Below are 13960 nucleotides of genomic sequence, written 5' to 3' on the forward strand. Positions count from 1 at the left end.
ACTTTTGTTGACTTTTTACATCCAAGTTTCAGGGGAACTTTGTTCATTGGGGAACAAGCGGAAAGCTACAACTAAAACAAGCAAATTTTTAAAAGCGGTAGCTTTAATACTCCCCATAGTAGCTTCTGAATCATTTGCTTCTCTGTCTTAAGCTTCCTTCTTCTGTACAGCAAAGTTCTCCAAGTGTGGTCCATAGACCAATGGCATCAGTGTCACCCAGGAACTTGTTAGAAACTCAGATTCTTTAGTCCTATCCCAGAACAATGGAACCATCAGCCTTGGGGGTGGGGCCCCTTGCTCGGGTTTAACCAGTCCTCACTGGAGGAGGTTCTGATGCACACCGAGGTGTGAGAACAGCCCCCTTCCATTTTAAAAGTTCTAAGGTACATGTGCACTGGGATTCTCCTATGTTCTAGCATATACTATTAATTACTATGATCGCAGACATCCATTCTCTGGCATGGATGCTATATATATACTAATTAAAGTCCTTCTTTAGCCCTGCTTCTAAATTTACCAATGAGGAAAGCATATTGGTCTGGATATTTGGAGCATTTAAAGAGAAAAGTAGGAGGTCCTTGAGAAATTACATGGTTCATTTATTATTTCCTTTGCTAATGATTTTTCTAATAGGATATATCTAAATCATGCATATTAACTGAATGATTGATACCAGTCAACCAAAAATTACTTATTGAGCACCTAAAGGACAAGGAATGTTAAATACATCTAAGAAGCCTCTCAGTAAAATCAACATATTACAGTGGGTACTTACTCATCTAAGATAATGTTTTCAACTACATCCTTATTGAAATAGGACGCTATTAGAGGAGGGAAAGCAAAAAGGAAGGAAGAATAAAAAGGAAGACCAACCCAGCTTCAAAGCAAAGAACCAATTCCGTAAAAGGAAGAAGTACTCTTTGACCCTTCAAAGCAGTAATTCCCACGTTTTTGTGGGCAATTCGTTGAAATCACCAGGCCTGATCCTCCTGGATGTGATTCAGTTCTTTTGGGCAGCGCTTCTTGTGTTTCTCCTACATATGCACCATGCGATTCTCCTCTACACTGAAGTTGGAGATCCATTCTTATAAGGAATATTCATTCTTATAAGGAATATCCATCCAAGCTCATATTTAATAAAGAATATCAAGATACCAGGTGACAATGTAAAATTCAAAGTCTGAAGTAATTAGTCAATGACATGTAAGTAAGATTTTAGAATTAGCGAGCTGGCATTTAAACAGAAGATTAGTTTATGTACATTATGCCTTGAAAACGAATTCAAGATTGCAATCCCTTTTCATACACATAAAAGATGTTAGGATAGGGAACGGTTTTCAGAAGAGTAAGGCAGCCATGAGAGTTCACAGCTCATACAAGCTCAGAAGAAAAAAAAAAATAAACAAACTGGTTGAACTTACTTGCGCATTTTGGTAATGAGCACTCTGAAGCTCTGCTCTGCAGAAGCCCAGGACAGGAAGAGCAGGCCTGCCGCGTGTCTGGTTGGAAATGAACGATCAGAGCCAAAAGGGAAATCTTTGGGCAACTCTCAACACCTCATGTCAATCAGAGTTTAGCATCACTCCAGCAAAAAATTATTTGAAAGAAATATGTATTTTATCTCAAGTCACTGTCAGAAAATGTCTCCTAGCACAATAAAGACAAATGCCAATGCAACGATAGTTTCCAGCCACCATTTTCTTTAGTAACATAATACTGTAATGGTCAAGGAAATAAAGGACAGATTATATGGTGACAGATCCTGTTTGAGTGGTTTCAGGGTTTTGTGAACGGGTATAGCAGAGAAAATAAATAGAGCAGGAGAAGTTATAGAAAAAATAATTTCCCCAAATCTGTTGCCCTCAAATTTTTGGAGACTGTTTCCAATATCAAAATGGTGATCAAGTTCCAGGAGAATAAATGTTGCATGGACAGGCAATAACTATGATCATAGTAACTGCACCCCATGTGTGAATCTCTTTTAACTTTTAAACAGATATTTCTAAAGTAACAGAAATTTTGGCCCACATAACACTTATCTTTGTGGTCTTTGCTGCTAAAAAAATTAAAAAGCCACTACCAAGACCAAGAACAACAAGAGGCGGATTAAAAAGATAGAGCTGAACAAGAAATAATGGAAAGAAATTATCATGGCGGAGCTAAAAGTTTGTATTAAATGAATTCTAGAGCAGCTGGACAGTATTATGATGAGAATCATCAGCTTTACTAATATCAACAAGGAGGACTGAATTAGGCTAGTTCACACAAAGAAATCAAGATGTATTGAGTAGCTATTGGTGCTGGAGTTTTCACAATCTAGTGTTTTTCATGACAAGTATTTTTAAGATCGAGAAACTGAGGAACAGAGAAGATAAATACCCTACCTAATGCCAAATGACTAAAGATTGGCAAAGCAGGGATTTTAATTTGGAATTGCTGATAATTAATTCTTTATTTTTCCCACTACCTCTCAATTTTTGGACAGAGTCTAATAAGTTCAACTCAAAAAATGCGTTTAATTTGTATAGGATTTGTTGCAACACTTTGACTTACATTTAGATGAAATACATCCTTGGGTATAGGTTATTAAGAAGGGCTAACCAAGGGCTTAAAGAAAGAAAAAAATTTCAAGAGGTGCTAACTCCAGCATAGATTGCTAAGTAAACGCAGTTGAGAGTTAGCTGCGCTCCGTCACAAATTATAGTCTCATTAAAAAGGTGGTGAAGTTGTAGAGTTTTGCATATAAATTAAGACTATTTCTAAATTCCAGTTTTCATGAATAAAGTTTACTAATTCTGTTTGTTCCTTAAAAAATTGGATCACTAGTAATATATTCCTATTATTCTAGATCCTGATTAAAACAGAGAACCAAACCAAAAAAGTCTATTTAAACTTAACATGTGGCTAAAGTCGTACCAATCTTCTCCCTGTTGTGTGCAAATAATCCTTGGCTTTTGTTATTCTGGGTTGTTTTTTTTTTAACCTGTGTGAAACCTAATCCTTCTAAATGAGACCCAGACACTATGAAACTGGAGTGAAAGACATAGCCTGTGTTGTTACAATGGTTGTGTGTGGAGACAGCGCTTGCCTCTATTTTCAGCACAGAGGTGCACATGTCTTTATTTAATCAAATGATCCACAAGACACTACAAAGAAGAGATAATGACAGCCTGGAATGACTGTTTTGTGCTGCAAAGCTTGGAGCGTGGAGCAATTATGAGCTCACCCAGGCACAGGCATTTTCTATCTTTCCCTTTTCCTGCTGAGTTTATTCCGGTGAATTGCACCTGGATGATGAAGTCCAACAAGTAGATTTGTTCTACGGTCCAGCCACCTCTCAAAGCAGGATTGCCTTTACAGAAAACCCTCCCAGCGCTTTGTCCAGTCTGGTCTGAAGTGTCTCATCTAATAATAAAGCTTCGATCCCTTTTTTTCTTAGAAGATGATTCACTGGTGCTATAATCCTTAGAGAAATTCTTCAGGTTTTTATCTGTAAACTTTCTTTCCTATGTCTATTGCTTCTTGATTCAATTTATGTTGTCAGGAAGGTATTTCTGTTTACTTTAGATGTTTTAACTACCCTCTCTAAACTTAACTGTGGCCAAAAAAAAAAAAAATGATCTTAAGCTTTTACTGTATTTGCTCAAAATATATACAGATAGAAAAGCATCATGTAAGTTGTAACCTTGTAGGTTTGCTAAAGTAATCTGTAAATTTCTATCAGTGGTATGGGAAAGAAATAATGAGTCTTGTATTTGATTTAAATAGACATTTTTTGAGGTTTTTAACTAAAAGTTAATTTTTTTTCCTGAGGGCCTTATTGTCATACTTATTGATAGAAATAATACCTGAACTTTTCCTGGGTATGTCATATATTGAGTTGTTCAGGATGTAAGCACTTTTGCCCAGGATCACATTCTTGTTTCACAAAGCAAATACCTCTTCTCCTTGGTCTGCAGGGTCTTCCTTCAACCAAACTTTTGTTTGACCCTACCATAAAGTAGTGCTCTGACTAACTCTGAATTATTCTGTATTCTATGCACTTTTTTTACTCATTTCATATTATGATCCATTTCTCCATTTTTTATATGAGGCATCTTGGCATAGCCCAGCCTTCTCCATTTAAACAATATTAAAATCTCTCTTTAATTCACTGTAACGTTCTCATAAGATGGATTGTTCAATTAGCTCTCAGGCATCAGAATCTAAATGTCTAGTCAGTGGAAATAACTGGGAAGAAAACTAAATGTACTAAATATTTGAAAGAACTGCACTGAATTACCATCCTTTAATGGGAAGTTAAATATCTTTAATGAAATCCTGACTTAGAGCAATCCAATTGGTTTCACATAGTTTTATTCCTTTCATAAGAAACATGGTGATTGCCATACCCATTGCTTAATATTTTCTGTGCTCAGATACCATGTTTTGATAAATTATAAATGACTTGTTTTTGTAAAAATTAGAATATCCCCATATCACTTCACTCTTTTCTCTCCATTATTCTGCTCTCTAGGAAATTAAGATATAGCAAGTAGCTATGACATTGTTGAGCCAGTTTTCACCAGGATTCAGCTTCACTCTATTAATCCTTATATAATAAATAAGCTGATAATTTTTTTCATATCACTTTCTTTTTAACTCCCAAAGTACACATACACTCTTCATATAAGGTTTTATCTGAGCTGTTTAGGATTCCTGAGTATCTGAAAATATTATGGGAAACCTCTTTTCATACACATCTCTTCCAAAAGTTCATCAGAATACAAACATTGCTTGTATAAAGAGCAATGAGGTCAGTTATAAGAGTGACCTTTGAATGAGAATATGAAAGATCACACTCACTCAAAGCAGACTTGGTCACTGACTTTGTAAAATGGAACCTCAAACACAGCAACATCAGAGCCCTCAACACATCCATCCCTTCGTGGATCAAGGTTCTGCACACAAGAAGGGTCACATAACGCAAGAAGAATTTGGAAGGCTGTCAGTGGAGATTAACTAAGGGGCAGCTCTATTTATATGCTGAATCTCTATTCATCAGCCCCAAAAGAACTCTGCTGCTTTAAATCTTCACCAAAATATTTATTTCTCTGACATTCAGAAGGAGAGAAATATTTGTCTTGATCATACCATTTAGGTACTTCAGGGCAATGGCACCATTTCTCTGGGCCTTAGTTTGCTTACTGGTAACATAAATGACCCTTCAAGGTTCTGCTTTTATGACTCCATTTGTTTGTAGCTCAGTATACGCTCAGAAAAAAGACGGTAGATCACTGTACTGCAGATACTAAAAAAGTTATCTTTTAAATTCGCATATTTGATATTCTAAAATAAGACAGTGTAAGAGATGAGAAAGGTTAATGAAGAATACTTAAAGATGGATACAACCAAATGGAAAGTACTGATAAGTAGAAGACTAATTTGAAAGTAGAAAGTGAAAACAAGATGCTGAGAAAGTCATTTGAAAGGGAAACCCTTAGAAAGCAGTGTTTACAGAGTTGGTCCTGGTGCAAGTCCTCATAATGATCATTCTGTGCTGCAGACAGAACAAATACCGAACACTTCTGAATTCTGTTTTCTTGGCAAAGGTGTATGCCGTATTAATTCACCATAATTGTGGCTCTTAGGAAAACGGAGAAAAAAATTTTGCCGAAAGCTATTTCCCATTTAAGGTAACGGAGTAACTCTAAAAACAGTCACTCTGTGTCTTCATGGATAATGTATGAACATATTAGAGGAAACATTATTATTTTGCCAGCAATACAGAATAACATCAGTGAAGGCAGTCATCAGTAGACTGAAAGGAAATGAAGAAGCTATAATAATTAAAATAAGCTCATGCAAATACAAGACTGAAAAAAGAAGTGTGTGGGGAAGAGGTAGAAGATAAACAGGTATTGGTTTTACTTGCTCATTGGTCAAGTCACTGCATGACTTAATCTAGGACCTGCCTGTCTGCTTCACAGAGACACTGCAACAAATCTGAAAACTCTAAAAGGAGAAATGCAGCTTTCAGTCATGAGCAGGTTTAAAGACCAAGAAAAGAAAATGGCAAAGTCCTGCAAGTGTAGCATTTTCATTGCAATATCTATTTCTAGGTAATCATGTACCAAGTATGAATTTTCAAAGAAAGAGGGCAACTATTGAAGGCAAAGTTGTAAGTGCACTAGTAATAAGCCGTGCCTTGCACAATGCAGAATTATAACAGAGAAAAAGGATGACAGAGTTCATTATGTTTAAGTCGTGAAAGCGTAAATAACATTAAATGGCAACAGCGTTTACAAAAATTCTGTGGAATTTTTTTTTGTTAATTTAAATCATAAGCAGAGTTGCTGTTTTCTAATTCATAGGGTTTTCTTTCCAAAGAAAGAACACTCATTATCTAGTATGTACATAGTACAAGATCACTGTAATAGAATTATTTCTCACAAATAGATGGAAGATTTTTTAAGAAGGGGAAAAGCATCTTTATCGACTCTGCATATTCCTGAAAGATCTGTGGGCCTCTAACTGTTAAGAATTTGGGATAAATTTGGGCCCACTAGGAACTGACTTCGAAGCAATAGGTTAAATATATGAAGCTCTTAGTTTTTACAAGCGAAGAATAAAAGAGTCACCTAAATGACAGAATAGAAGTTAATAAAAAAGGCAAATGAATACATCTCTCTTTAAAATAGAGTCTATTTTAAAAAGTGAATTTCTTAATTCACATTGAACTTCCAAATTACTATAATCAGAATCAAAAGTCAAGAATACTAATATAATGGATTTAGACATTACCCTCCAAAAGAAAGACTTCACAGAGAAATAAGATCCAAGCACTTCGTTTTCTGAGAGTTCCTAAAAATAAACAAATATTTAGCTGAATTTTGAGGTGTTTTGAGCATACTTGATTAACTCATCAAAATTAAGACAAGTAAAAACCATAAAATGATATATCTTAAAGACACTTTGGATGTTTATGAACTATAAGTTTTCCTCTTTTGAATAAATTACATTTTAAAAATTTTAATTAAACTGTCTTGCTCTTATCTAATCCAATGGTAGTAAAGCTTAGAAAGGACTATTTCTGTAATTTTAAAAGAATCTACTTACCTCTTTATTAGTAATTTATAAATGTATCTGAGTCTAACATTTTATTTTAGAAAGTAGAACTGCTTAAACGTATTTTAAAATTCAGAAATAAATCCGATACTATCTGTTCCTTTTAACAAGATAATTTAATGTCATAAACCGTCAGATAATTTTAAAATAACAGCACAAATCTTATTTACAAACATGTACCTAGTCAAATTTGTCTTAATTCCTTACTAAAATTTTCCTAGTTTTCTGACATTTAGTATATATAATATAAATTATTTAGTTAATTGGAACTTCCCTAAAATGATTTTAAAAATAAATGAATACTAAGAAAGATGGCTATTTAGCTGGAAACAAAGCAACGGATTCATTTTGGACATTTTATTACTTAATTATCAGACTTTTAGAAAGTGACACCGATTTTGATTTTAGGAAATCAAGAACACAGTTCCCCACTTTTAAAGAGAACATCTAAATTGCATGCATCCTTTAAAATTTGATGTTTAGCATCCTGGGTGACAGTTAACAGTAAAATTATGGGAAACTGATGACAGTCATGGGAAAGCATCAACCTTTGACACTGACATAGAGAAAGCAGTTTTGTAATTTATTTGATTATTCCACAATTTTGTGTTAGCATGATTACCTAAGATGGTAGGGTCCAGGACCTCACATGATACCTGATTATGCATAGAAGGTGCTCAATAAATATTTGATAGACTGTCAGTTACTTGGAATTACATTTGCTTAAGGATATTCCTTTCAAAGTGATCCTTCCAAGAAATCAGGTCAGAAAGCAATAATGAACTAACATACTTTAAGGTGTGCAGCAATTTGAATAATTTAAGTTTAACTAGAATTATATCAGAGATCATCTATGCACTCTACCTGTGCTTTTTACATGAAATCTATTTCTTAATGAAACTAATTACATTGCCCTAAGTTACTTGTACTTGGTTTGGTCAGGTAGCATAGTAATTGAGAGGTCATCAGGAAAAGGTCTTGAGTTTAAGACATGGTTTGACCATCACTACAGAGTTACACATTATTTACATTTATAGCACTGGTTCTCAACTGCCACATTTAGCACACTGTCATATCAGTTTCTAGAAAAATCCTTACAAAATACACTTACAGTTGAACATTGGAGCACAAACCTTAGAAGAAATGACTGCAGTCTTCTTTGATGCTATACTATGGTTTAACTCAAAAAATCCTTATTGTAGCTTCTGGAAAAGAAGCATGCTTTCCTATTCTACTGCCAGTTCTTTTTTTCCCTTGATTCCCAACTCTCTTTTAATTAAGCAGCATGCTAAGCAAAATGTGGATACATTTTAAAATATCATATTAAAGAAATTATTTCTCGAAGCTCCTGACAGAAATCATTTCCCCAGAGTCAGTAAGTTATTGCTAACACTGAGTTTTTCTTAATGCAAAATGTGTTAAGGTGACTTAAATCAATGTGAAAGTCTTGGCTCTAGACTCAACAGTCACAACAACTAAGACAACCATTTAGCACTTAAAAATCTTGTTACTTCATTTAAAGTTTAGGTGGTCTAGTGTTAATCAGTCATGTCCGACTCTTTGTGACCCCCATGGACTGCAGCCCACCAGGCTCCTCTGTCCATGGGATTCTCCAGGCAAGACTACTGGAGTGAGTAACCATTCCCTTCTTCAGGTTATCTTCCCAACACAGAGATCAAACCTGGGTCTCCTGCATTGCAGGCAGATTCTTTACCATCTGAGCCACCAGGGAAGCCCTTAGGCAGATTCTTTACCAGCTGAACCACAAGGGGAGCCCAAGTATACTGGAGTGGGTAGCCTATCCCTTCTTCAGCGGATCTTCCCAACCCAGGAATCGAACCAGGGTCTCCTGCATTGCAGGCGGATTCTTTACCAACTGAGCTATAAGGGAAGCCTAAGTGGTCTAAGGTTACCTAATACTGAAACTGCACCAATTTCTGCTCTCTGTTTTTCCCCAGATGAACATCAGGGACAATGACCTAATTATGTGCTTAGTATGCAAAGAGCAAAATGAGATTGATGAGTTGGTGGGGGTAGGAGGGATTTTTATGGTTAAGAACTTGGGTGTCTCTGTTAGAATTTGAGAAACAAAATACTCGTCACATTTGGATCCGCTGAAGTCCCCGGGCTGTGCTTTTTATGTTATGTTTAATTACTTCTGTCATTATTAACCAACTAAAATTTATATTTGATTTTACAACCTATATTCTCATACAAATTTAGGTCTTTATTTCAAATAAAACAAGTTAATTTTCCTGTGGACCCTTATGCCACGAATAGCTCTGATGAATATAAAACTCACAGATTAGCCAAGACCTTCTTTTCACTAGGATTTCTAATAATAACAATAACAAAAAACAATAATAATGAAACACCTGTTTTATGATAATGAGTTCTAAACAGAAAGTGTTGATTTTATTGTGGAGGGCAAGAAAAGCGGAATAAACTCATTATGAATTCCAGAGAAGACTTGTCTTGCCTTAATTATAGATATTTAGTTGCACTTCAGTCTCCGCCAAGACAATTGGTAAGTGAAGGAAAGTGCCACAAAATGCTAAAATTATAAAATAACAACAAAAGGAAACAGAACAAAAACCATAGGTGTCAAGCAGATAAAAGGAAAATTATTGAAGTTATTCTGAATGATGAACTGTTGAACTATTTCTGTTGAGTTTTTGAATTTATTAAAGAAGCAAGATCCATTGGTAATATCGTTTTTAAATCTACCTTTTTTTGCCTCCAAAAAAACAAACGCATACTAAGAAAGTTTCCCCTCAAAGATAAAAAAATCCTACTATTAATCTAAAAGTTAATGAGATTTTAATTTAAACAATCTAGAAGATGTATTCTTTTTCTCAGAGAAATAAAACTAAGTTCAATTTTTCCCCAATAAATGAATATGATGATATTTCATATTAAATGAAACTATTTATATATATTAAATGTTTAATAGTAAAATATTTATATATATACAAGTATATATAAATATAATAGTTATATTTATTTCTATATAAAATAAATCACAGAACTATTTAATGACTTTGCCACCAGACAAGCAATAATAGCCACCTAACTCATTAAAAGTGGTATCTTTTATTGGCCTTAAATTGTAGAGGCCTTTAAACACATTGCATGTTATTTTAGTTCAGTAATTCTATGATACGCAAAACAATCACAGTAGCTTGGAAATTTTGAAGTATGAGATTACAGTGTAAAAGTCAAGTCAGGTAGTATTATTATTACACAGCATGTTTTTATAGGTGCATAATTTCCTCTTACCTCCTTGCCCACTTCCTTGGGCATTTAAGACATAAAAATTGAGTAACTGCAGAAGTAAATAATTTTCATAGACTTTCCTAGTCACACTATAATCTAGTTACCAAAGCTGTGATTCTCGGATGCCTCCAACAAGTTGACTAAGCCTATCAACATGTCAGTGAACACAGGAATGTGAAGTAGAAGCGCCCACTGAAACACTATTTTCTTGTTTTCTTGGTTCCTCAAATAGATGTTCATATCATTTATACTCATTAAACATAAATATAATCCCTCTGCAATGCCCATTGTCCTTTTAAATATTGTTAAAGGGAAAGAGGCAATGTCAGCTCCCCAGAGGACCTGCTCTGTAGCTGAAGCCTGGCCCTGCTTTGTCTTTTATTCTTTTTGGAAATTTTACCTGGAGTCTTTCTCATACACGTGTTTGTGTATATATATATATACATACACACACATATGTATATCTAACACATACATGTATATACAAATACATGCATTGTCAACCAGGGCTTGTCAACCAGTCCTTAAAAAGTTATGATTTAATTTCATTGTAGACATTTTGGGGGCTTTAAAACCAATAAATCTTGTCCCAGTCACATTCTACACACACACACCCACACACACACACACCCACACACACACACACCCCCACACACACCTATATCTAACATATACATGTTAGGTGATATATATTATATGTACATACATATGAATCTTTGAATTAAAAGGCCATGTAATCTATGAACGAAACTTTATTATCCTGGAGTCAAACTATGTCAGTTCCCTCTCTTTGATCAGTCCAGAAAGGGTCCAGAAAGCTCACTCGGTAGCACACATTAGCAATGTGAAAGCCAATCTATGACCCCACAATTAAACATCTTAGAGCTAGCACACAGGCGTCATGGAATCCACTTTCTCCTTAAGATTACATTTTGGCATTTCACTTTGTGCCAGATCATCCAGATTCTCCCCAAAGGACTCCCAACATTTTAAAAATTCAACATGAGTGGTCAAATAAATGTAATGCTCTTGTTACAGCAAATCCCTGTAGTTATGAATTACAATACATAAAAATGTATGATATTTTATACCTCTGGGAAAACACTGTCAGAAACAGCAAGAGAAAAAATCATCTCAATATAAAATTTAATTACGGCTCCATGTATTTTGAGGAAATAATCCAACATTTACTGGCATTATGATATCTTTATTTTAAATAAACTTATTATGAATTTTAGGAGTATAATTAATTCAGGTAAAAATACAGTCCTTTATAAAATGTTCATGCAATTTGCCCTTTGTTTATTGTTTTATTGCAGACTCTTAGAAGTCTTAATTATGAGGTTGACTTTATAGAACTTCCAAATAAGAAAAATTTGGGAGTACAGATAGTAGAAGAGTAAGAATTTTTAAAAGAATTTCATATTTCCTTCAAAAACATGTCAGCATTTAATTTTTTCAAAGACATATACATAATCATTAGAAATAAGACACCAGAGAAAAGCTATTTTGGTCATTCACAGTTGAGAAAGTAAAAAACCATTAAAGTTTTCATTTTTGCAACTTTTTAAAGATCACCCTCTATTTATTATCAGGATATGAGGTCTTTATAAAAAGGACATGGTAATTGTTAAATAATGACTTTTCCCCCCACCATGTCTGACTGACTGTGTGAGATACTTAAAAATGTGTTAATCTGTTTCTCTACCATTTCTTAAATTAAAGCACTTGGAGGTTTTCACTGATGCATTTTTAATGTGTCATCCAAGGTGTGAGGTTTAACTATGCCCTGCAAACTTACAGAGTTGAAAGTGTTCTCTAGTTTAAATTAACAATACCCTTGCCAAAAGTCTTATTATAAATTGCGTCATTCAACCAGTGAATAAAGTGTTGTATAGTTCATTTAAATTATGCTAAGTGATTGAAATAAAATCTTTATAAAAAAGATATTACTAAAAAATAAGCTATCAAGTAACAGAAGATATGCTAATGCAACATCACCACACAGTCATATTATTCAAAGGATGAACTCTTCTTAAAACAATTTTAAACTGTTATTGTTGAGCATAGAAATTGCAATGTGTGTATCTTTATATCACAATGGTTATTTCTCATAGAATTAAAGTGATTTATTGAAAGCATATAAGTTCATTATTACTCTCACTGATAAACTTATTCTTCTATGTTAACACACACACACAATGTAGTATAAAATCATTTCTGCTTGCCATCTGACAGAGGCAATTATTTCATTATTTATTTTCTATTTTTTGTTTTACCCTACAAAATGAATTCACAAAATTCATATACACCTTCTCTTCTGCGCTCATGAAGCTTTCTTGTTGAATAATTTAGCTTTAGAATAAATTATCAATGATAAGCTTCTTCTAAAGAATAAAATATTACAATAACTCAAAGCATCACTATTTCTCTGCCAAAATGCATCTTGTCACCTACATATAAAACTTTGGCCAGGATAATTATCCAGTTGCCCAAGTTTAGGGAGTTATTGATCTCTTTCTTCCTAAAATAACATTTTCCTACAAAAGCTTAGTGTGGGCAGAATTAGAAATGTGCACAATGGAAAGTATGCCTTGTGGAAAACCAGAAGGAGTGTATTAAAGGATGCTACTATCCCCGGAAGAGGGACTACTATGGAATTCATAATTGTTTACTGGTTCACATACAGTTCAAATATAATACATATTTTAACACTCTTCCTTTCCAGAGGTAAGTTTAGGCGTAGTTTTTCCCTATTCATTATTAGATGGTAACACATATATTCCAAATAATACCTAAGTCTGTCCTGAACTGTAATTACAAATTCTCTGTCCTCAAGTCGGCTCTTCACCTCTCTTGCTTTCATTAGTAAATACAACCCCACATTATGTGAGCTTCACAAATAATGAGATTTCTATGGAAAGAATCTGCTATTGGCAAGACAATGAAAATGAGCAGATATTTAAGTAATGAGAAATTCCCTGAGCTGATGAACATATACACTAAAGAGATGTGCGTATTAAAAAAAATAACAATGTCATTTTAGCTCTTCCTCTTCCCTCTTCCATGGTTATATCATTTCCAAAAATCAAAAGGAGAACTCCATATTGGAGAGACTAGCTAACAACATTATCTGACTATATGTAAGTCTTTGCCACAAAGTGTATAATTCTCAGATCTCCTCACCAAGGGTGCTCAAAAACAGACTGAAGCCTGTCTATAAAAAAGCAGACCTCAGTCCCATAAACCAAGATTCCAAAGAAGAAAACGACCTGTTTATATGAAAAATTCACCTTTGACTTTGAGCACAGTTATATCACATGTAAAAATACCTGTATTCAAGAGTCATCCAAATAAATTACATCCTCTTTCCAACAACAAAAGAGGAAAAATCTTTACTTACACAGGAATCTTTAAAGGGAAAACACTGAAATCATTAGAAAAGGGATGCATTTCCACAACACAGTGACACATGTAACTACACAGTACAGTCATTTATCCCTTCGTTTCTCAGGAAGGACTGTTTACTTGAACATCATCCTTGCTCCTTCAGTCCCCAGAGGAAAGAACTGGGGGG

General features: G+C 34.3%; 1 protein-coding gene across 7 annotated transcripts in view; it reads right to left on the reverse strand.

Moving 5' to 3' along the window:
- The window catches only part of MCTP1 (multiple C2 and transmembrane domain containing 1), a 544348-nt gene that overhangs the window by 215324 nt on the left and 315064 nt on the right, over positions 1-13960 (reverse strand). Inside the window, exons 7-8 of one of the 7 annotated variants that reach the window (XM_081498742.1) lie at positions 6784-6843; positions 1422-1499 (exon numbers count right to left, since the gene is read on the reverse strand). The exons of 4 other annotated variants lie outside the window; for them this stretch is intronic. In XM_081498742.1, the coding sequence (XP_081354868.1) occupies positions 1422-1499; positions 6784-6843 (138 nt within the window). Of the gene's footprint in view, positions 1-798; positions 805-1421; positions 1500-6783; positions 6844-13960 lie in introns of all 7 variants that reach the window. 2 more of the 7 variants (XM_081498745.1, XM_081498743.1) reach the window with 2 other exon arrangements.

The sequence above is a fragment of the Giraffa tippelskirchi genome, chromosome 6, assembly GCF_054371585.1.
Source record: "Giraffa tippelskirchi isolate mGirTip1 chromosome 6, T2T-mGirTip1v1.2.pri, whole genome shotgun sequence".
In the NCBI taxonomy this organism is placed as follows: domain Eukaryota; kingdom Metazoa; phylum Chordata; class Mammalia; order Artiodactyla; family Giraffidae; genus Giraffa; species Giraffa tippelskirchi.